Source organism: Pelophylax lessonae, assembly GCF_965119305.1.
Source record: "Pelophylax lessonae genome assembly, chromosome: 2".
NCBI lineage: Eukaryota > Metazoa > Chordata > Amphibia > Anura > Ranidae > Pelophylax > Pelophylax lessonae.
Window position 1 is genome coordinate 268,815,819 of NC_138769.1, and position 25,538 is coordinate 268,841,356.

Sequence of the window (25,538 nt, forward strand, 5' to 3'; positions counted from 1 at the left end):
GACCCACAATCCAAAAAGCACCTTCAGGCTTTCTAGGGGAATAAATTACACATCTAATTTCCTTACCACCTATCACATTTTTGGTGGCCCTGGAGCCCCAAGACAGTAGAACACTGACAAAATGACCACATTTTAGGGGGTCAACACCCCAAGGTATTTTTTAAGAGGCACGGTGAGTCTTTTAAAGACTTCATTTTTTGGAAAATGCAGAATAAGAATGATTTGTTTTACATTAGGTTTTGAAATTATTTCTCACACACAGTACGGGCATGCTTACAATTACACCCTGAAACACACTGTGCTGCTACTCCCGAGTATGTGTGAGCCTTTTTCACAGCCTAGATGTATAGAGGGGCTCAAAATCCAAGGAGCACCTGTTGGCTTTCAAGGAGCATAATTTACGCATTTAATTTTCTTACTACTATCATATTTCTTGAGACCCTGAAGTGCCTGGCCACCAGTCAGTAAGTACAGGAGGCTAAAGGAAGGAAGAACAAAACCATTTGTGTGGTTCCAGGAGTCCAGTTGTCTGCAGAAGATGGCTGGGACTGGTGTCTTGCGGGAACATCAGTTCAGTTGTGCAGATGCAGTTTAAGTTATTCAGTTGTGCAGATGGGTCAATTCAGGTGGCCGGCAGAGACATAGTCAGCAAATAGGCAAAGCATTGGTCCAGGCAGCAGGCAGAAACATTGTCAATAAACAGGCCAGGGTCAGTACAGTATAGCAGGCAGTGGCAACACTGCATTGGTGAGGTGTAGATCAGGAATGCTGTTACATAGTAGGTGAGGTTGAATAAAGACAATAGTCCATCCAGTTAAACCTGTGTAGGTGTGTGTGGCTGTAATCATCTCACATAGCCCTGAATGTTCTGATCCTTGAGATGTACGTCTAAGAGTCTCTTGAAAGCCACCATACTACCCGCAGAAACCACCTCTTGTGGTAGAGAATTCCACAATCTTGTAGCCCTAACAGTAAAGAACCCTCCACGTTGCCTGAGGTTAAAACGCTTCTCCTCTAATCGCATTGTATGCCCTCGAGTCCTCATGCAATCCCTTCGACTGAACAGTTTTTTTTCTAAGCTGAGATCCCCATTGAGATATTTATAAATTGCGATCATGTACCCCCTCAGGCGTCTCTTCCCCAGGGAGAATAAATCAAGCGATTGCAGACGCTCTTCATAATTAAGGGCCTCCAATCCCCTAATCAGTTTAGTTGCCCTTCTCTGGACTCTCTCCAGCTCCAACACATCCCTCCTGAGGACTGGCAACCAGAACTGGACAGAATACTCCAGATGTGGTCGGACTAGAGTTTTATAAAGTGGAAGGATTATAGTCTTATCTCTGGAATACATCCCTTTCTTTATGCATGCTAATATTCTGCTGGCTTTGGCAGCTGCTGCTTGACATTGCATGCTATTGCCTAATCTATCATCAACCAAGACTCCCAGATCTTTCTCCATTTTTGATTCCCTCAAGGGTTCCTCTCCTAACGTGTATTGTGTTTTTATGTTTCTAGTTCCCAAGTGCAAAACCTTACACTTCTCCACATTAAACCTCATTTGCCAAGTCGTTGCCCACTCTGTTATTTTGTCCAGGTCATTCTGTAGGATATCTGCTTCATGCTGTGCAGTTATTGCCCTGGCCAATTTTGTGTCATCTGCAAAAACTGATATCGAACTCCTGATCCCGACCTCAATGCTGTTTATGAATAAATTGAACAAGGTTGGTCCCAGGACTGAGCCTTGGGGGACCCCGCTTACTACCTCAGACCAGTCTGAGTATGAGCTGTTTATTACCACCCTTTGGACACGCCCTTTTAGCCAGTTCCGTATCCAAGAGCAAACCCTGCTGTCGATACCTGCAGACCTTATTTTATAAATTAAGCGCTTATGGGGAACTGTATCAAACGCCTTAGCGAAATCCAAGTACACCACATCCACTGGTCTGCCCCTATCTAGCTCACAGCTCACCTCCTCGTAGAATGTTAAGAGATTGGTTTGACAAGAACGCCCATTTGTAAACCCATGCTGATTACTGCTGATGATGTTGTTGTCTTTAGCAAACTCTACGATATAGTCCCTTATCATCCCCTCCAGAAATTTACATACTATTGATGTCAAACTGACAGGCCTATAATTTCCTGGGATATGCCTCTGACCCTTTTTGAATATCGTAATCACGTTAGCTTTCCTCCAATCCCCTGGTACATCTCCTGTCCTAATACTCTCAGCAAAGATCAGGAACAGTGGTCTAGATATAACCTTACTGAGTTCCTTGAGTACTCTTGGATGTACACCATCCGGGCCCGGTGATTTGTTTGTGTTAAGTTTATCCAGCCTTTCCCTGATTTCACCCTCTGTTAGCCATAGTGGCAAGTCCTGTGTATTACTACTAACCATACAGTCATGGTCAGTGTACCCCTCCGTTTCCTGTGTAAAGACTGACAAGAAAAAAGCATTCAGCACGGTTGCTTTTTCAGTGTCCTCTGTAACCATCCTCCCATCATTGTTAATTATGTGTGCAATATGCTCTGCCCTAGTTTTTTTGCTGTTGATATATTAAAGAATTTCTTTGGGTTTTTTTTACTATGCTCCGCTATTTGTCTCTCAAAGTTGATTTTAGCCATCTTGATTTTGTGTTTACTTTTCTTATTTGCCTCCTTGTATTGCTCGAAAGCCGATACTGTGCCCTCTGCTTTATATTTCTTGAAGGCCAATTTTTTTCCCCGAATAAGTTTTTTAACGCTACGGTTTAGCCAGCCAGGTTTGGCTTTGTCTCTTCTAAATTTATTTCCCATAGGAATGCACTGCAAGATGCATTTGCTTAATATGTTCCTAAAGCATCCCCATTTTTCCTCTGTGGTCAGTTATCCCAGGGTTTGGTCCCAGTTTGCCCTTTCCATCAATAAGTACAATTTTGGAAAGTTTGCCCTTCTGAAGTTTAGGGTTCTTATATTCCCCACTTGCCTTGTTATATTGTTATTACACTAAATGTGATCATCCGGTGATCACTAGAGCCCAGGTACCTCCGAGATTAGGTCTAGGTCATTAGTGATCAATAGATCCAGGACTGCGTTTTCCCTAGTCGGAGAGTCCACCAACTGTGGCATGTAATTATCCTGTAAGGTTTCCGTGAATAGACGGGCCTTCTGTGAGTGTGTAGTCCCCTCTTCCCAGTCAATGTCAGGATAATTAAAGTCCCCCAATATGATGACTGATCCCAGTTTTGCCACTTTACCCAATAGTGCTAAAAATTCCAGCTCTACCTCCTCCCCTGGTTTAGGTGGCCTATAGCAAACCCCCACAATTACTTTTCCCTTTTCTCCTTCCCTCTGGAGTTCTACCCACACAGATTCTAAATCGATGCTCATCCCTTCCGTAATGTCACTCCTCTCTATCACCCTTACATTGTTCTTGACATAGAGACATACCCCTCCCCCTCTTTTTCCTACCCTGTCCTTCCGGTACACCGAATACCCTTGGATATTGGCCAGCCAGTCATGTGAGGGGTCGAACCAAGTCTCCATTATTCCCACAAAGTCTATGTCATCCTCATGTACTAACATTTCCAACTCATCCATTTTATTAGCTAGGCTCCTGGCATTATCATATACCCCTCTTAGTTTTACGGAAGTTAAACGTGATTGGTGGTTATGTTTATTCCTGTTTGGTCTGAGGATTTCCCGCACAGACCTGTTGTTGGCTAGACTGATCTGGTGACAGTGGGACTTGTGTAGCGGCGCTCAGGAACACTGTTGCTGGCTTAGGTTGGTCTGCTGACACTGGGGACTAGTGTTAAAGCAATCAAGAACACTGCTGCTGACTTACACTGGTCTGGTGACAATCAGGGACACCGTTCCTGGCTTACACTGGTGTGGTGACACTGACTGGTGTGACAGTGATAAGGGACACTGTTGCTGGCATTGCTCTGATCTTGGAACACTAGGACTGGTGTGCCCGTGATCAGGAAAACTGTTGCTGCGCTGATCTGGTGTGGTGGCAATCAGGAACACTGATTTTAGCTACAGTGGTCTGGTGACACTGTGGCTGGTGTGCAAGTGATCAGAGAACTGTGACTGGCTGCAATATTAGGGCTCATTTACACATGAGGTGGGGAATGGCAAAACCTTGAGGTTTAGCAATGGTTTAACGGCCCCAGGGTTGTACACATGCCTTGGCTTTACAGATCTGGCAGGATTTATACCCTGTGTCTCCACCAATCGCGACCTATTCAAGTGATTGGGGGTGCTTGTGTGGGGTTCGAGGCGTTAAATTGGGTGCTGAGGAGGCAATACAATGCTTTCTCACTGCCTGTCAGATGCTCTCCGAAAAGCGATCCAAACACAAATGGCTCTTCAGAGAGCATCACATATGTAAACAAGTCCTTATGGTGAAACTGGGACTGGTGTGGCGGTTATGAGGGACACTGGGACTGGTGTGGCTGTCATCACGGACAGTGTAACCAATGTGATAGTGATAAAGGACACTGTAACTGATGTGGCAATGATTAGGGAGAATATGACTGGTGTGACGATGGTCAGGGACACTGTGAGAAGACAGCAGTAATTAGGAACATAGACTTGTGTTGTGGTGATTTGGGATACTGACTAAAGCAGCACAGGTCTGGTCACATTGTACTGCAGTGGCAGTGATTAGAGATGATGGCTGACAGCACTGACATACAGTGACATCAGAGCAGCCAGCCATTGTACATTATCGCTGCCACAGCAGTACAATGTGACCATAGTGACACTGCACTTGGTATGGTGACAGTATGTAAAAAACATTTTTTTTTTGTTTACAAAATTGCCAACAGAAGAGTGCAGTATTACCATAGTGACACTGTACTGCTCTAGGGGAAAGGTGGCTGATCTGAATTTTTCTTTAAATTATGAATGTTTATATAATGATGATCATTGTATAAGCAATCATTTCTGTCTGTGTTTGACATCAATCATGCTGCCATTGTTAACTACTGTGAGTGCTGTGACTGGTCCCAGCTATCATATGTTGCTGTGGTTGGCCCTGTAGCATATTATCATTGTGTCCAGTCACAGAGATCACAGTACTAAACAATGGTGGCGTCATTATTTATAGCCATTGTTTTGTAATGCTGACGTTGATCAGCACGATCAGGCACGTTCACCCACATCAGCTCTGTTTCCGCCTGGCCATATCTGTACTTTGGCCAGACAGAAGTTGGTAAATATTAACTGGCTGGATGAGATGTTCTTTTTGCCTTAGGGGTTTACTTTAAAATAGAGAGCACTTATTGTTTTTTATGCTCTGTTGGTCACCACTATGTTTCCTTGTGCTTACATTTTACATAGTTAATGTGGTTGAAAAAAGACATCCAGACTTCTTTCTGTTATCACTTTGTGATACAGTTTACTTACCCCTGCCCCCTTTTTGTTTTTTAACACTGCATTTTTTTATCCTTGCATTTTTCAGTTGGTGTCAAAATACCATCATCATACTTTCACACCACATGCTTTTTCGCCTGGCTCTCCATTCCTCTGCCGCCAATCCTTGTCCCTTCAGCTCCCGGGTCAGACATACGGTACCTCCACTAGTCATATTTAGCCGCATACAAGTATGGTTTTCCCCACTTGGGTCATACATTTGTTGATATTCCATATTTGCTGGCTATTTTATAAGACATACTATTGTCTTTGACAGGCTTACATATTTATTCATTCCTGATAAGTGGGCTAACAGATATTCTGTTGAGTTTTAATCCAAGATGTTCTACTTATGTATTACTTTACATATGCCTTGCACTGATGCCCATAGGCCTCAGTATTAATTATTAAACTTTCATTATATGCTTTTACTTCATTAAAGCCATATACTTGGTCTATTGTTTTATATACACGTTGCTCTGTAATCCTGTCATGTGTATCATGTTTTGTATCAATATTTGACATTTGTGATTTTTCGATACTTGTTTACTATTAGTTATGCTTTCATAACAATAAATACATTTATCATTCTATAGTAGTGACTATTGCGTGCACTTCATTTAGAGCCCATTCACACTAGCGCGACTTGTGAGGCAACTTGTGTTGCCTCAGGTCGCCCCAGGTAGCTTGACATAACAAAAGCAATGTTAATCAATCAGTGCCATCTTAATTGGCACTACTGAAGTCGCTCCGACTTCAGAAAAGGGTCCTGTACTACTTTGAGGCGACCTGTGATCCGACTTGTCCCATATACTTCAATGGGAGTCGCCTCCTTATCTTAATTGACACGACCTATCAGACTTTCCAGGAAGAAGAAAGAGATTAGCCAGGCATTCCCCACATTGCAGCCATGCCTATAATGGAATATATATACCATTATCTCTGCTTGGTCTGTGTGAGTGGCACTGGTGGACACAGATAAGTGGCACTGGTGGACACTGATTCATGGCACTGATACGTGGCACTGGTGGACACTGATTCGTGGCACTGATACGTGGCACTGGTGGACACTGATTCGTGGCACTGATACGTGGCACTGGTGGACACTGATTAGTGGCACTGATAGGTGGCACTGGTGGACACTGACACATGGCACTGATACGTGGCACTGGTGGACACTGATTTGTGGCACTGATACGTGGCACTGGTGGACACTGATTCGTGGCACTTATACGTGGCACTGGTGGACACTGATTCGTGGCACTGATATGTGGCACTGATGCGTGGCACTGGTGGACACTGATATGTGGCACTGATACGTGGCACTGGTGGACACTGATACGTGGCACTGGTGGACACTGATACGTGGCACTGGTGGACACTGATTCGTGGCACTGATATGTGGCACTGGTGGACACTGATATGTGGCACTGATACGTGTCACTGGTGGACACTGATACGTGGCACCAATACGTGGCACTGGTTGACACTGATTCGTGGCACTGATATGTGGCACTGGTGGGCACTGATACGTGGCACTGATACGTGGCACTGATACGTGGCCACTGATACGTGGCACTGATATGTGGCACTGGTGGCCACTGATACGTGGCACTGATACGTGGCGCTGGTGGCCACTGATACGTGGCACTGGTGGCCACTGATACGTGGCACTGATACGTGGCACTGGTGGACACTGATTAGTGACACTGATACGTGGCACTGGTGGACACTGATTAGTGGCACTGATATGTGGCACTGGTGGACACTGATTCGTGGCACTGATACGTGGCACTGGTGGACACTGATTCGTGGCACTGATACGTGGCACTGGTGGACACTGATTCGTGGCACTGATATGTGGCACTGATGCGTGGCACTGGTGGACACTGATACGTGGCACTGGTGGACACTGATTCGCGGCACTGATATGTGGCACTGGTGGCCACTGATACGTGGCACTGATACGTGGCACTGATACGTGGCACTGGTGGCCACTGATACGTGGCACTGATACGTGGCACTGGTGGGCACTGATACGTGGCACTGATATGTGGCACTGGTGGCCACTGATACGTGGCACTGATACGTGGCACTGATACGTGGCACTGGTGGCCACTGATACGTGGCACTGGTGGCTACTGATACGTGGCACTGGTGGACACTGATTAGTGGCACTGATACGTGGCACTGGTGGACACTGATTTGTGGCACTGATACGTGGCACTGGTGGACACTGATTCGTGGCACTGATACGTGGCACTGGTGGACACTGATACGTGGCACTGGTGGACACTGATACGTGGCACTGGTGGACACTGATTCGTGGCACTGATATGTGGCACTGGTGGACACTGATATGTGGCACTGATACGTGTCACTGGTGGACACTGATACGTGGCACCAATACGTGGCACTGGTTGACACTGATTCGTGGCACTGATATGTGGCACTGGTGGGCACTGATACGTGGCACTGATACGTGGCACTGATACGTGGCCACTGATACGTGGCACTGATATGTGGCACTGGTGGCCACTGATACGTGGCACTGATACGTGGCGCTGGTGGCCACTGATACGTGGCACTGGTGGCCACTGATACGTGGCACTGATATGTGGCACTGGTGGACACTGATTAGTGACACTGATACGTGGCACTGGTGGACACTGATTAGTGGCACTGATATGTGGCACTGGTGGACACTGATTCGTGGCACTGATACGTGGCACTGGTGGACACTGATTCGTGGCACTGATACGTGGCACTGGTGGACACTGATTCGTGGCACTGATATGTGGCACTGATGCGTGGCACTGGTGGACACTGATACGTGGCACTGGTGGACACTGATTCGCGGCACTGATATGTGACACTGGTGGACACTGATATGTGGCACTGATACGTGTCACTGGTGGACACTGATACGTGGCACTAATACGTGGCACTGGTTGACACTGATTCGTGGCACTGATACGTGGCACTGGTGGGCACTGATACGTGGCACTGATATGTGGCACTGGTGGCCACTGATACGTGGCACTGATACGTGGCACTGATACGTGGCACTGGTGGCCACTGATACGTGGCACTGGTGGCTACTGATACGTGGCACTGGTGGACACTGATTAGTGGCACTGATACGTGGCACTGGTGGACACTGATTTGTGGCACTGATACGTGGCACTGGTGGACACTGATTCGTGGCACTGATACGTGGCACTGATATGTGGCACTGATACGTGCCACTGGTGGGCACTGATACGTGGCACTGGTGGGCACTGATACGTGGCACTGATATGTGGCACTGGTGGCCACTGATACGTGGCACTGATATGTGGCACTGGTGGCCACTGATACGTGGCACTGATACGTGGCACTGATACGTGGCACTGGTGGCCACTGATACGTGGCACTGGTGGCCACTGATACGTGGTACTGATACGTGGCACTGGTGGACACTGATTAGTGGCACTGATACGTGGCACTGGTGGACACTGATTTGTGGCACTGATACGTGGCACTGGTGGACACTGATTCGTGGCACTGATACGTGGCACTGGTGGACACTGATTCGTGGCTCTGATATGTGGCACTGATGCGTGACACTGATACGTGGCACTAATACGTGGCACTGATATGTGGCACTGATACGTGGCACTGGTGGACACTGATACGTGGCACTGATACGTGGCACTGGTGGACACTGATTCGTGGCACTGATATGTGGCACTGATGCGTGGCACTGGTGGACACTGATACGTGGCACTGATATGTGGCACTGATATGTGGCACTGATACGTGGCACTGGTGGACACTGATACATGGCACTGATACGTGGCACTGGTGGACACTGATTCGTGGCACTGATATGTGGCACTGGTGGACACTGATATGTGGCACTGATACGTATCACTGGTGGGCACTGATACGTGGCACTAATACTTGGCACTGGTTGACACTGATTCGTGGCACTGATACATGGCACTGGTGGGCACTGATTTGTGGCACTGATACGTGGCACTGGTGGCCACTGATACGTGGCACTGGTGGCCACTGATACGTGGCACTGGTGGACACTGATACGTGGCACTGATACATGGCACTGGTGGACACTGATTAGTGGCACTGATACGTGGCACTGGTGGCCACTGATACGTGGCACTGGTGGACACTGATTAGTGGCACTGATACGTGGCACTGGTGGACACTGATTTGTGGCACTGATACATGGCACTGGTGGACACTGATTTGTGGCACTGATACGTGGCACTGGTGGACACTGATTCGTGGCACTGATATGTGGCACTGGTGGACACTGATTCGTGGCACTGATATGTGGCACTGATGTGTGGCACTGGTGGAAACTTGATACGTGGCACTGATATGTGGCACTGATACGTGGCACTGGTGGACACTGATACGTGGCACTGGTGGACACTGATTCATGGCACTGATACGTGGCACTGGTGGACACTGATTCGTGGCACTGATATGTGGCACTGGTAGACACTGATTCGTGGCACTGATATCTGGCACTGGTGGACACTGATACGTGGCACTGGTGGACACTGATACGTGGCACTGGTGGACACTGATTCGTGGCACTGGTGGACACATACGTGGCACTGGTGGGCAGTGGCACTGGTGGACACTGATACGTGGCACTGGTGGGCAATGAGGAAATTAGTAAAAAAAAAAACAGAAAAGGGGAATTAGGTCACAACACATCATATTCTGATCGGCCAAACACAAAGTTGTCTGTCATATAAGTCCTGCAAAATAATTCACAAGTCGCGGTAAAGTCACGGTAAAATCGCGGTAAAATTGCGGTAAAAAAGTCGCTCCGACATGGGGCGACTTTATGGCCGTGGCAGTGTGAACCGGCTCTTAAAGTCCCACCTGGGCACTCTTTTCTTTGTATTTAAATAGGGATGGAGTTGCACACAATTGCCAGTGTCAGACCATTACCCCTTTCTCTCTACGTTTTTGAAAGTAGACAGTCCAAGGTATTTTAATAAGGGCCCTTTCATTTTTTTACCTTGAAAGAAAAACACAAGAAAAATGTTTCCCTTTAAATCCTAGGGGAGTCTTCAAGCAGTGGCATTACAGGTGCGGTGCATTTTGAAAAATCCTGCATGCTGCACCATTGGTGCGGTTTTAAAAACTGCACCAAAAATGCAGCTTCCTATTGAAATGAATAGGAAATGCTGTAAAATCGCAATAAAAATGCACTGCGATTTGCGTTTTTGGTGTGTTTCAATTCATTTTTTATTTTTAACACACTGTGACCAGAACAATACAGTGTCGCCATAGTGATCAGGATTTTCTTTTTTTTACGCATTATGATTTCTTATATAATTGAATTTCACGGTTGTAAGCAACCATTTTTACTGAATGAAATGGATTTATTCAGTGTGTAGTGTTATGAATAGCTGTGATTGGCCACAGCTAATCACCTGGTACGGATGGGCTGTGATTGGCCCTGTCTGTACCATGTGATCACTGTGACCAATCACAGCTAGCAACACAAGTGTCCTTAATGAATGGAAGTCCTCTATTGTTTACAATTGTCATGTGATCTGCTGTGATTGGTCACTGCGATCGCCGATCACAAAGTACCGACAGATGCCCGGTACACTGATCTGTCATTGACTGTGTCCAGTGTGTGACAGACCTTGCCTACTGATTATGCGCCCTGGCTTTTGAAGGGACTCTATTCTTTGGGAGATGTGTGCCTGGGGGACCTTTGGAGTGGTTTTGCTTCATATTCGGGTCCATGTCTCCCCGAAAACAGACTCTGGGAACCTAAGACCTGGATACAGATTTGGGTCTTTAGTGCCCAAACCAGCATTGATTTATTTTTGTTATTATTCATTTTGCTTTTTTATTTTATTTTGACACCTTCCCTTTTCTTTTTTTTTTTTTTTATTTAAATATTTATTTAATTTAAATATCCCCTATGATAGCAATAAGTGTCGGTTCACACTTATGCGATGCGGGAAGGCTGCGATTTTGCAGCCTGTTCCCGCATCGCAAACGCACCCCTGGCAGTTCACACTGCCATATGCGATACGCTGGGGGTGTCAATGTAATCTTAACGACACCCCCAGTTTGATCGCATATCGCAGTGCGATCTTGCAGTTCGCACAGGATCGGATCGCACAAGTGTGAACCGGTGTGCGATCCGATCCTGATGCGGCTGCAAAAAAGGGTCCTGTGCGTCTTTGCTGCGGGTGCGGTGCGAATTTAGCCATACAAAGTGTATGGCTAAACTCGCACCGCACAGCCGATCGCATGTAATGAAGGAGCAGTGCGCTCCGACATTACATGCGATCGCTGCAGCCGCATCAGTGTGAACCGGCACTAAATGACAGTAGAGCTGCACAATTTAATTGTATGATAATCGTGATCTCAATTCACATTCTCCCCTCCCCCCCCCCCCCCCCCCTGCAATCTCAATCCCCCATTTTCACGATTCTCAGTTCAGTGAGTTAGGCGTTGTGTCTGCATATGACCCATAGCCAGATATCCCAAGTCTCTGGCATGTGGGCTGCAGCTGCCTGACACCCGGGCGATATCCTGGCTGTCTGTGTTAGAGTTCAGCTGACCAAACTGAGCCGATGCTTCCTGTGTAGTTCTGGCTCCATTCTGTCACAGGTGGAGTGATATGAAATACACTCCTCCTGTGAGAGGGTACCAAGGAGACCAACGGGAAGCATCGGCTCTGCGCCGCTCCTCACACTTTGCCAGTAGTACCGCAACAGTACCCACCAGCCAGCAGTACTCACAGCAGTACCCACCAACCAGCAGTACTCACAGCAGTACCCACCAGCCAGCAGTACCAGCCAGCAGTGCTTACAGCAGTACCAGCTGGCAGTACCCACCAGCAGTACCAGCCAGCAATAACCACCAGCAGTGCCAGCCAGCAGTACCCACCAGGATTACCCACCAGCAGTAAGTCACATGTGCTAGGGATGCAACTAGCCCCCAGCACATAATTATTACATAAGTATCCCAGCATGTGCAGTGTTTCTGACTCCTACCACCATGACCATTTCAAATCACTGAGTCCCCAGGGACGTTGCACCCTTTATCCCTCTATGTGAAGTGTACATTCATGCCATGCTTTTTTAAATGTGAGCTGTCTTTATTTAACCCATTATTATCATGACAGAGAAGGGGGTAATCCGTGACGGGGGGGGGGGGGGATCCTAGTCACAGCTTTTTTTAAATGGTTAATAAAACTTCTAAGCAAAAAAATTGTGATTCTCATTTTTGCCAGAATCGTACAGCTCTAAGTGACAGGTACTCTTTTTTCAAAAAAAAAAAAAAAAAAAATGGGGTCTATTTTTTTTCTCCTCTGCCCTTAAAGCATCTGACCACACCAAGACTGGTGTGATAAGATGATTTCCCAATGGTGCTGTTTATATCTGGCGAAACCGAAGTCATGAAATGCTTGTAGCTTCCAGTATTTTAGTCTCTACTCTTTTCTCTCTGAAAATTGTAAAAAGCCAGCATCCACTCTTCCCTCTGCCCCCCAAACCTTCTAATCAAAAAATGATACATACAGTTCAGTATTCGCATCAATAGGGTGAGTTCTTGCAGGAAGCCTAGGCTTCGGATGATCATGTCATTTGCTTAAATTAAAAGTCCAGTCAAATTGGATCACAACTATGCAACACAGGACATTCAGAGTTTAGGAGATGGCATATGCAAACCTAGTTCTCTACTTAATATATTTATTAGTGTTTAAATCTCTGGCTCACCATCAGGGATAAAAATTCCCTAAAGTGCTTCTAAGATATAGGTTAGGGTTTGGTCACAGTTTGATCCCAGGTGGGGGACCAAACCTTCCCCTTAATGGGGAAGCCTATATAGTGATATAGGCAAAGGGGATTGTAACTTTTAGAATTTTCTCTTTTTGATAAACCTTGTCTAAAAGGAACTTGTACTGCAGTATGTTTTTTTCAATGTATATGTTCTTTACATATTTGTACTACTGATTGTGTACATTGAGTTTTTGTAATTCATAATTTTTGCAAATAAACATTTGAAGTTAAAAAAAAAAAAAAAAGTCCAGTCAAATACTAAGCCCTTAACCTGCTCTTCCCGCATTTCTTTACTTACCTATTCTGAGGGAGGTCTGGTCTGGTCACATGATCGGCTCCCCGTGCTGGCTTCAGTGTACAGGGGGAAAAGCCGATAACAGATGTCCCATAAAAATCGAATGGGTAATGTCACTGCATAGGCATTGCAGCCTTTGTTGGTGATCTCTCCTTCACTGAAGTGGGCTATTGGGGAGATCACATGACCGGACCAGATTGCCTTCAGAATTGGTAAGTATAGACAACTTTTCTTTACAGGGTAGTTAGAATACAATAAGGAATAAGATGAAAAAAAAAAGGCTGGTTAACATCCTCTGTTTAAAGAAAATGGACATAGTAAGGTTCTCTGTATTTTACCCTCTCTTAGTGCCAGTTCACACTACTCCGACTTATCAGGCGACTTGGTCGCCTGACAAGTCGTGCTCCATTCTGTGCAATGGGAACCGTTCTAATAGGAGCGACGCAAGTCGCTCCGACTTAGAAAAAGGTTCCTGCACTACTTTTGGCCGAAGTCGGAGCAACTTGCATTGACTTCCATTATGTGAAGTCTGTGCAAGCCGCGCCGAAGTTGCGGTGCCCGGCGACTTGTTCAAGTCGTGTCGCCATAGTGTGAACCGACTCTTAGTGTTTTGTTATGCATAAGTTACTAATATACTTTTCATTACATTGGGTTTAAAAATTAACATTTAAGCATTGTGTATATAAATGTAATAAAATAGATTTTTTTTAAAAACAAGGCCACAGATAGGATTCCAGTTTTTTAGTGAAAGCTGGAAATCAAGCAATTATCTAGTTGGCTATAATAGGGAATATGTTTCTTTTTGTGTAAAGGCCACACTTATTTGTAATAGACATGGATATCCCTTGGTAATGTATATCCAAGTCAAAATACACATATAAAAGATAAGGCATATATATCTCATTGCAAATAATAGAAATAACACTCGCGCCAAACATAAATAAATAATAGATGTATGGAAATATACAGGATTGCAGCTGCTACACATCCACCAAATGGGGAAACAGTATAGCTATACCCCGAAGTTTATGACCTCAATAGAAATGAGGTCATAAACTTTGAGATATAGCTATATATATCTCATACAGTTAAGAAGACATGCTTTACTCATAGAAGGTTAACTTATTGATATATTTTATGATTTGGTTTCTAATATAGAAGTTTGCAACTATGTTAAGTTTTTTTTTTTTTTTTTTTTTTCTTCTTTTTAATCCAATATATCAATTTTCATGCAAGAAACATATTTGTATGCTTTTGTCCACCTGTGATTTTTTTTTTTTTTGTACAACAACTAAAAGAATGTGGAAAATGAATGTATACTGATGTAAACTGAAGCTGAAGAGGGATGTACAAATTGATGTAAACAGATTCAGTTTCCTTTGTTTTTTTTTGTTTTTTTGTTTTTTTTTTTAATTGTTTTTTTTTTTGTAAAGAACAGATGACATTTACATGAAAGGACCCTACGGTTACTTCTTTAGTTATGTTCAGTTTATATCCTTTATTGCATCATTTTTTATGTCATTTTTATTTTTTTTTCTGAAGAAAATAGTCATTGGTGATAGTAAAAACAGAAAATATTTTTCCTGCCTAAAAATGTATGTAATCTGTCTGCAAAACAGAAAAAAAAAATGCTGCATATCTTTTCAGTTTTTTCTTTTTTCCCTGCAAGCATAAATTGACTCATAGTGGATGTAAATAGACGTAAATTTGCTTTTTGTCTTTCCGCCCATAAACATTCTTAGTGGTTCAGTCAGGATCTGTCTGAAAAAATGACTGATGGATTCTGATCAAACTTTTTTGTGAAAGGACCATAAAACCACTTTCTTGAGCTTTCATTAAAAAGCCATGTAATCTACTTCTATAATTTGCCTGAACAAAAAAATGACATAACACTGATTTGTACAAAAACAAAAGCCCATGGTCTCTATTAAACAGCTATATTATTTAAAAATGTTTGTTTTAGTTGTACACATTAGTAAGTATTATTACGCTAACAAGAATGACTGTGATTACTTAGCGTGTGTATATATACGGTGCTCAGCATAAATGAGTAAAACCCTTTTGAAAAGTAAGATTTTGATCAATATCTCAAAAAACTCAATAACCATTTCTAAAATTTTGACTTTTAAGGTTAATAATATAACTTGGATTACAAAACTTCAGTTTTCCTCAAATTAGTTGATGCAGAAATGAATACACTCCACAACAAAAACTACTACATCTAGTATTTTGTATGGCCTCTATGATTTATAAGGACAGCACCAAGTCTTTTAGGCATGGAATGAACAAGTTGGCGTTATATTTCAACATCTATTTTTATTCTTCAAGAACTACCTGTTTTAGAGCCTGGATGCTGGATGGAGAGTGATGCTGAGACATTCTTGGCCACTGAATCACTTTCACCCTGTTCTTCTTCAAAAATGCAACAGTGGCCTTAGATGTGTGTTTTAGATCATTGTTATGATGGAAAATTGCCCAAAGACCAAGGGCACGGAGTGATGGTAGCATCTTCTTTCTTAATATGGAGTAATACATCTGTGAATTCATGTTACCATCAATGAAATGCAGCTCCCCAACACCAGCAGCACTCATACAGCCCCACAGAAGGGCGCTGCTACCACCATGTTTCACTGTAGGCACCATGCATTTTTTTTTTAGTTTTTTGTACTTCTCATCTTTGCGACACCATACAGTTTTGAAGTCATCAGTTCCAAAAACATTTACCTTGGTCTCATCACTCCAGAGTACAGAGTCCCAGTAGCTGCCTTCTTTTTCAGCATGGGCCCTGGCAAATTCTAGGCAGGCTTTTTTGTGCATGGGCTTTGGGAGATGTTTACTTCATGGATGACACCCAGGCATGCCATTCCTCTGCAGCATATGCTGTATTTGGTCATTGGACACAATCACCCCAGTTTGGCTTTCTACTTCATTAGCTAACTGCAGTGAACTTGCATGGCAATTTTCTTCAACCCTTCTCATCAGAAGATGCTCCTGTCAAGGTGTTAACTTTTGTGGATGACCTGGATGTCTCTATGGGATGGTTGTTGTGCATCTTTGTTAAATGTTTGTATCACTTTTGCTACAGTATTCTTACTGATAAGTAAAGATTTGCTGATCCTCTTGTAGCCTTCACCTTTCTTGTGTAAAGAAATTATTTTCTTTCTTAGGCCTTGTGACATTTGTATTTTGGAGTATTTTGTAGTATAGTGTCCCATAGAAAATGTCAATTCTAAATGGTAAGTAAAGGTTTTCTGACAAATCTGTTGGGGTTTACTCATTTATGCCGAGCACTGTATGTGTGTGTGTGTGTGTGTGTGTGTGTGTGTGTGTGTGTGTGTGTGTGGATATATATATATATATATATATATATATATATATATATATATATATATATATATATATCCACACACAAACTCTGTATATAAAATATGGGGTTCGCAGCCCACCTAAGTGGTGTTTTGTCAGTCCATATAATACATTGGAATACAGTGGAAGAGCAGGAAATGTCAGTGTCTGGAGTGTCATTATGTATATATTTTTCTTCATCCTGTGTTTCCCCCTCACCACCTGCTACAGATGAGTGAGAGTGAGACATTGATCAGCATGGTGAATAATATGGTACACTGTTCCCCCAGAGCACAGATCTTCATGCAAGTAAGAAAACACTCCATTCTGCATGACGCAGTTCATTTTCATTCTTACAGGAATATGACATTACTATCCTGATAGTCTGATGTTACTAATCAGAATTGTATTGGTATAATGCCTTTAATAAAATATTATGTAAACAGATTCCATTTTTCTAATGCACAAAAGGTATATGCTATGGCAACTAGAAGAGTCATTGTGTCATCTGCATGGATAACATATGGTCATATTTAGGGTTCTTTCATTAGTATGTGTAGCTCATTAGCAGTTAGATATGGGCTTCCCATAGGTATGCAATCTAGGTAGTTTTCAGTCTTTGCCAGAAACTGAATGTTTGGACATTCTGGATTGACATTTCAGATTGGCAACCCAGGAGAAGAGAAAAGGTGAAAGTAACTGAAATAAGCTGTGGTTAGGCAGAGTTAGGAAACTAACACAAATCCGCTAGTGGAAAAACTTGGAGACAAGAAACATTTTGGTTGGACAAAGTATCCTCCATCAGGAGTTGTAGCCATATTGGTGCAATTTCAACAAAAACAATTTAGTGCTGTCCATGATATGTGTTTTTATTTGCACTAACATCTACATTTTCAGGACAAGCTTTTGGGGTGTACCCCCTTCTTCAAGGTTAAAGCAGTACTAATACGTCTGCTTGGACCTTAACCACTTCCCGCCCGCCCTATTACAGATTGACGGCGGGAATGTGGTTGTGTTATCCTGACCGGACGTCATATGACGTCGGCAGGATAACACAGCTCTGGGCGCCCCCCGGGGGCGCGCAGAGCGGCGATCGGTGATGCGAGGTGTCAGTCTGACACCCTGCATCTCCGATCTCGGTAAAGAGCCTCTGACGGAGGCTCTTTCCAATGTGATCAGCCGTGTCCAATCACGGCTGGTCACATAGTAAAACAGGAACAGCCGTACACGAGTAAAGGAGCGCCGATCGGCGGCTCCCCTGACAGGGGGGGGGGGGGTCGGCACTGGTAATCAGATCATTGATTACCAGTGCAGACCCTCGGGGGGGGGGGATGCCACTAGATCCACCAGGGATGCCCACTATGACCCCAGGGATGCCCACTATGGCCACCAGGGATGGCAATCAGGGCTCAGGGATCCCCCATTGCCCTCCCCATCAGTGCTGCCCACCAGTGTCCTCCCTATCAGTGCTGCCCACAAGTGCCCATCATTGCCACCCTTTAGTGTCGCCCACCAGTGCCCATTATTGCCCACCAGTGCCGCCTATCAGTGCCCATTAGTGCCCGCCAGTGCCGATCAGTGCCCACCAGTGCCGCCTATCAGTGCCCATTAGTGCCCGTCAGTGCCACCTATCAGTGCCCATCAGTGCCACCTATCAGTGCCCATCAGTGCCACCTATCAGTGTCCATCAATGCCGCCTATCAGTGCCCAGCAGTGCCGCCTATCAGTGCCCACCAATGCTGCATATCTGTGCCGCATATCAGTGCCGCCTATCAGTGCCACCCCATCAGTGCCTCCTCATCAGGGCCTGTCAGTGCAGTCTCATCAGTTCTCATCAGTGCAGGAAAAAACTTATTTATTTACAAAATTGTATAACATAAACAAAAAAACTTTTTTTTTTTTTTTCAAACTTTTCGGTCTTTTTTTATTTGTTTAGCAAAAAGGAAAAAACCCACAGGTGATCAAATACCACCAAAAGAAAGCTCTATTTGTGGGGGGAAAATGACATAAATTTGGTGTAGGTACAGTAATGCATGACCGCGCAATTGTCATTCAAAATGCAACAGCGCTAAAAGGGGAAAATTGGCCTGGGCAGGAAGGGAGGGAAGTGCCCTGTATTAAAGTGGTTAAAGAAGGGGGTACTTACCAAAAGCATGTCCTAAAAATTAGAATGTTAGTGCAGAAAAAAAAGTATGATGGACAGTATTTAATTGTTTTGTTAGACAAAGGAAAGGCCAAGTTCTCAATCAAAAACAACTCTCTGAGCACATAATTTAAATTTAGCACCTGGTGACTTTGAAGGACACTTGCATAGCTTTTTGTCTGCATGTTGACAATGGGAGATAGGTGGTAAGGGGCCAAAAAAATGTCTTGTATAAAAAAAAAAATATATATATATATATATATATACTTAACGCATGTTATGTTTACTGTTAAAAATCAAGCATTTTAGGAAATGAGTGACCTTGCGTTGATTCATAAAGAAACAATGATTCATTTAGATATTGCTATAGCAAGAGGGAATTGAAACTTTGTGTTTTTAAAATAGTTTCTCTGTGCATAGCCATAGAGCATAGGAGAGATCTAAATGACCAGCCCTGACCAGCTGCTTACAACACACAATGGTTCACAGGGCTGCTCATTGGACGGACTATTTTCAGGCCTGTCCCCCAGTGTGTTTTAAAGATATTGTACCTTTACCTTTAAGTGCTGAAGAAATCTGCCACTAGGAAAAAATGTGAAAGGAAAGTACATGTGCCTCCTCAAATCTGATTATTATTATACAGGATCGCTTCCAGAGTTTTACACTGCAGCTCTGACAGTTCCCCAAACACACATACTATAGTTCACACAGTAATACTCACAACCTAGTGGAGAACTTCATCAGTATTTACCTTCCCACTGCACATGAGCAATGTGCACATCAAAATACACGCTTTGTGCCCCTGTTTTGCATTTTTCACAGCTCATTCTAAACTATATGTAGTACATTCTCCAGGCAGCTCCCCCTGACTGTCTGCACTACTGTCCCACATTATTCTGGCATCATCCATCCCAGAAACGCGTTTTCTGCCAGTTTCGGTTCCTATTCATGCTGTGTTTTCTGGACACTTACCCTCCTTGTCCATGTGATTTTCAGTGGAACATTCTCTTTTGATGTGAGTCAAGTGTAGTGCTAGATCAGATATACTGGTTGCAATAGAAAATGTGTGATTTAAACTTGTTGGTGCCAGTGAAGTCAAGCTGAGGCAGCTCTCAAGCCAGAGTTACCACAAAAAAAAAGAAAGAAATCCTAGGTTTGACCAGTTAAAATATATATATTCAAGGGATGCCAACAGGGATAACCGTTACAGTTTTCTTTATTGTTTGAAAATGAACAGAATGCCAATCCATTTTGGGAGTATGAAACGACCAATTTATTCATGGCTAAATTGTAGATATACATGATAGATATACTGAAATGAGAATCCAGACTAATATTTTAGCAAATTTGCAGCCTGCTAATACAATTCCACAAAGAAAATTCACTGCACATGTTTACATATCTATTTCAAGGTGTTAGCTCCACTGATTGTACCTTAAAGTCAGCATAAATGAAGGATGCTTTTTCTTCTCAAACAATAAGGCCTCAAGCACACTGGATGTTTTTACAGCTGCTGTTTTTTTTGGCTTCAGCGTTTTTTTATTTTTTTCTGTAGCCAGTAAATTCTCCAGCATGTTATCCTATGTGTCCATGCACACATAGGTTGTTATCAGCGTTTTTTTGGCAGTGCATTTTCTGTCTGGAAAAAACCCCAGTACTAATGGGTTTTAAGAAGAGTTTTTCAGTTGTAATGCTCTAACTCTGATTAAAGTTAATGTGGCTATTGTGCGTTTATCAGCGTATTTAGACCATAAGCTTTTGGGGAGTATAGTTTTTCTAAAAAATGCTACTGCAAAAAAAAAGCTGCAAAACTCATTCTACAGCTACAGTTTTATACAGCTATCGCTACAGAAGTTTTTTAAAGTCCAGTGTGCATGAGGCCTAAAGCGGAGTGTACAAACTTAAAGTAGCTGTTGTTATCCCTGTTGCTGCATCTGATTCATTGTTTGTATTCCACTCCCATCGCTCTCTACAATATTGTCTGCTGCATAAAGCACTACACACTGATGTTGATTTATTGATACAGGAGAGTGCAAAATCTGGTAAAGCTGTTAATAGAAACTATTTAGCTTCCAGTTTTTTTTGTCAGAACTTAATTGAACAAGCTGAAGTTAGAAGCTGATTGGTTACCATGCACAGCTACACCAGATTTTGCTCTCTTCAGTTTTAGTAAATCAATCCCACTGTCTGATCTACATCTATCCCTTGTCCATTATCAGAGACTACTGTTTTTTTCCTCTTCCCCCCATGTCCACAATCATTTATTTGTTGACTACTTGAATAGCAGAGGTGCCCGTAGTAGTATGCATTATTTAGGAATGGGTTGTTGAGTTTGAATTAAACATAGACTTTAACCCAGTCCTAAATAGTAGTGCTTTTATGGACAACTCTACCATTTAAGTAGTTGATGGAGTTTTTTTCTTTCCTCTACAATTTATTTCTTCACCCCCTTTATATTCTGCTTGAGGATCAGGGACCAGGTTTCCCAAGGTATCGAGAGCTACCTACCTCTCTGCTGCATGGAGACTGGTATCCTCAGTACAGGTACTCGGTAGGTTGCATCTGCCATATAACTTGGTGATTTGCAGCCTCACCAAATGTAAGATGATTTGTTTTTTATTCTTTAATTTTTTTAAATAAAAATAATGTGTACATACTACATTATAAGGGCTGTCCCATCAATTCTTTTATTTTTTCCCTTGTATTTCTCTGAGGACCACCACCCCATGAACATGATCATTTCCTAAAGCCCCGTACACACGTAGCTATTGTCGGCCGAACGATCGGCCGTCTTTTGTCCAGTGCTGTCCTGTCGGCTGAAAAGTGCTAAAGACTGCACACGAATTTTGTCGGCCAACAACAGCCGACTGCAGAAGTGATGTCATGTGATGGTTAACTTTCCGTGTGTTTTTTCTTTTCTGAGCATGCCCAGTCTTGCTAATCTGCTGTTTGTCGGCCGAATTCTGTACTGACTGGCGAACAATCGGCCGTTCTGGTGACGGCCAACAAAAATTTTAAAGTCTGCACGCCAGATTCTGTTCGGCCAAAAATTCGCTGTCGGTTGTCGGAAGCATCATCACTAACAAGCCGACAATCGGCCGATCGTTCGGCGGCCGAATATTTACGGCCGACAATCGCTACGTGTGTACGGGGCTTTACTCTCTATATAATTTTTTATGGTGTTTGCTTAAAGGAAATCTATCATCACAGCCTACACTTCATTTTATATCGATCGATCGAACTTGGGGGAGTCTAACGATTTTCGTTCCTGCAACCTATGGCTGCAGGTTAGAAAATTGCATCATCTTTGGCCTGCCTAAGTCTCCCATTACCAAATACACCTACACTTATCCTCCCTCTTCTTTTTTTTCAGTCAGCTCATACTCTTCTTTTCCCAGTGTTCCATGGTCAGCTGTTGCTCTTTCTCTCCTTCACTACTTGCAATAAACACACTTAATTCTGTCTCCTGCATACTCCTTCTTCCCAACTCAGTTACTGTTCTGCCTTCTTTATCTCCCTTACATTGTGTCTATTCTTTGCTCATAGTCCATGAGGCCTTCCTGTTCTCTTCTACATCACACACACACACCTGACCAAATATTATGTCCAAACTAGTGTGTGGAATTGCACAGAGATAAAAAAAAAAACATCCAGCCCAAATTAACCTTTTCATGGAGAGACCATCTTTCGCTGGTTATCTGTAAAATATGGTTTCAAACCTGGCTAGTTTCTGTTTAGGTCATCCAGTTCCTAAAGTGCGTGCCATTTATTTGAATTTCTTAAACAAAGTCTACTGTTGTACATACTTTGAGCTAAGTTTTATTAAACATATTTGTAATTCTTAGGTATCCCCATACGCAGATCCTTACAGAGAGGCATTACAGAGCTACAAGTTCAATGAACAGGATACTGATGTAAGTTGATCATTTATGACCAGTCTCATCCAATGGAATGTTGATGTAGAAGCATCTTAATAAAAAGACAATTGATGGCTTCACTAACATTATGCTCTCCTTGTGGCAGAAACTCCTGGGCAGGCTGTGTGAACAACACAAAGTAGTGAGGGAGCAAGACCGTCTGGTGCAGCAGCTGAGAGCTGAAAAGGTAAGCCAAATTAAAAAAAAAAAACAATAACTAAATAAGAAATATGAAAAAATGTTTGGAAATCTATGTAATAAAACACCACAAGACTACAATCAACAGTTTTTATTTCTCTTCTAATGGAGCTTTCTGTATCTTTCAGTTTGTTTTTTCACTGGCATATTAGACTAGGCCTTTTGATTTTCTAAGTACAGTATACCTTTTGCAATATTGCTTGATACTTTCACAGACGTTGCTATTCCGCCATCGCTGTTGGAGCTCTCAGGGTGTTATGACAAATGTCTTTGCTGCCAAGCTACCGAGGTCCTGATGAAGCAACTAAATGTGAAACGCATTGACCTCTTGCAACAAACAGCATAGATACAGTTATTGTTATATCACTTGGTATATGTCATACAATGGGAGCAATGTTTCTTGGTTTTAAACAAAAACGTTTTTTTTTAAAGACATTGTGCAATACATTTTAAAATTTTACTATATACACATAGTCCTCCTTTTGGTAACAGTAAATGCCAACATTCTGCCCCATTATTTTCCCCCTTTCCTTTTGTTCTTTATTATTTAGGGTGCTTAAACCTCCACAGTGTATCAATCGGTGGGTACAATCGTTTTGAATGTATAGAGTAAGCACACCACATAGCCAAACTGCTTTAGCAATAAGTTTGTATTAAGCATGTACATACAATTATACATCAGGTACAGATAACCAACTATGTCATCTTACATCAAGCATAATACAACAAAGATGTTCACTCCACTGTTGAATTATAGCAAAAAACATGCATGTATTAGGGTGCAATGAGCTACACTTACACCATGTAAGAGCTGATGTTAAGAAATGCATACAGAAATTCAGTACCCACACAGAGTAATGAAAAGGAAAGCAGTGCCAGACCCTGTTGAAAAGAGAGAGGAGGAAGAGAAACCAATGTTTTGGGGATGTAAAACACCCTTTCTCCTTCGTTTATGGACGGGGACAGTGTTCCATATTCAGAACCATAGGGTTATATTGCCCCCTATAGGAGAAGGACACTAGGCAGAAAAAACAAACTTGGCTACACCTATGGGCAATCCTAGCTGGTATAAATACCCCTCTCCGCTATAGGCTTCCAGTTTTTTGCTGCCTAGTCCCAGGAGCAAGGACCTAGCTCCCTGCTGGGATCTTTGGTTCTAGCACTTTTTTCCTTTTGCATTCTCCTTGATTTTTTTCTTCCTGTTTTTTTTTCTGCGGAGAGCTACAACCAACGGGCATCCAGCGTGTACAGACAGTCAGCTATGCGCTAGGTAAGCCGTGACATAGCCTCACCAGACAGGGGCTTGGCTAGCGAGTTAAAGGCTCTAGCAGGGTCGCATACAACCGGGCGCCTGGTTCGAGTCGCAGTGTTCCTCTGCCCAACAACCCCCCACTTCGGTGGCAAGGGGCTCTGTCTGGAGCTGTACCTGCGTGCGTTGATCAGTGAGTACTGTCCCCCCTCTCTCCTGGCGTGGTGTGGGGTGGACGTGGGTACCCCCCCTGGGATGCTTAGACCTCGGGATTCCCCTCCTCCCACATGGCCCCCCAGTGGGTTGCCGTGTTCTCCTCCCTTCCACCCTGTCCATCCCCCCCTCCCCTCCGTGGGTGGGCCTTTGGGCCGGGTTGCTTTTATGGGCTTCAGTGGTGCAGTAAGGGCCTGCTGGCCCGCTCACTGACTGGTGAGCGGTTTCCCGTGGGGATGAGCACTGGGACTGTTTTGGTTCCACATACCTGGTTGTCCCCCTTTTTCTATTTGGTGTGTTGGGCTCTTGCTCCCGCAGGTATCGGATCACTCTCCCTGGGAACCTCGTGGTGCAGTGCACAGTGGCCATTTTTCTGTGGTTTGGTTTTCAGATGGCGGCCATGTTTTTGGGGCCTGTAGCCTTCTCCCGAGCAGAAATTTTCTTGTGATCTAGAGACCATTTTTCGTTGATCAGCCAGGCTAATGTAATGCACTGGCACCTAGTGAGCAGACACTGTTCCTTTGCCCCTTCTCCATTCTCCTGTGGTTTCTCCTCTCAGGATGCTTTCTGCACATGGGACTTCTGGTGTTTCTACTGCTTGGTGACTGGTGCTCCTTCCGTGGGATTGGGTTGTCCCCTTCTCTGCTTCACTGCAGGGGGTTCAGGCTCTGTATAGGTGGGTTAACCGGCCGTGCCAAAAATTTTGGTTTATGGGTAGCCTCTTTTTTCATTGGAGCTTCAGGAGCACATCTCCCCACCTGATCCCCTCTTGGAGGCGGCAGGTCCCTCGGGGTCTCAGGTCGCCATTACATAGTTATACAGTGCCCCTTGAACTTTGCGACCTTTTGCCACATTTCAGGCTTTAAACATAAAGATATAAAACTGTAATTTTCTGTGAAGAATCAACAACAATTGGGACACAATCATGAAGTGGAACGAAATTTAT

General features: G+C 43.7%; 1 protein-coding gene across 2 annotated transcripts in view; it reads left to right on the plus strand.

Moving 5' to 3' along the window:
- The window catches only part of PLEKHA6 (pleckstrin homology domain containing A6), a 949,845-nt gene that overhangs the window by 437,365 nt on the left and 486,942 nt on the right, over positions 1-25,538 (plus strand). Inside the window, exons 11-13 of one of the 2 annotated variants that reach the window (XM_082245107.1) lie at positions 17,104-17,181; positions 22,861-22,929; positions 23,039-23,119. In XM_082245107.1, coding sequence (XP_082101233.1) covers positions 17,104-17,181; positions 22,861-22,929; positions 23,039-23,119 — 228 coding nt within the window. The remainder of the gene's footprint in view (positions 1-17,103; positions 17,182-22,860; positions 22,930-23,038; positions 23,120-25,538) is intronic. The other variant, XR_014224910.1, reaches the window with a different exon arrangement.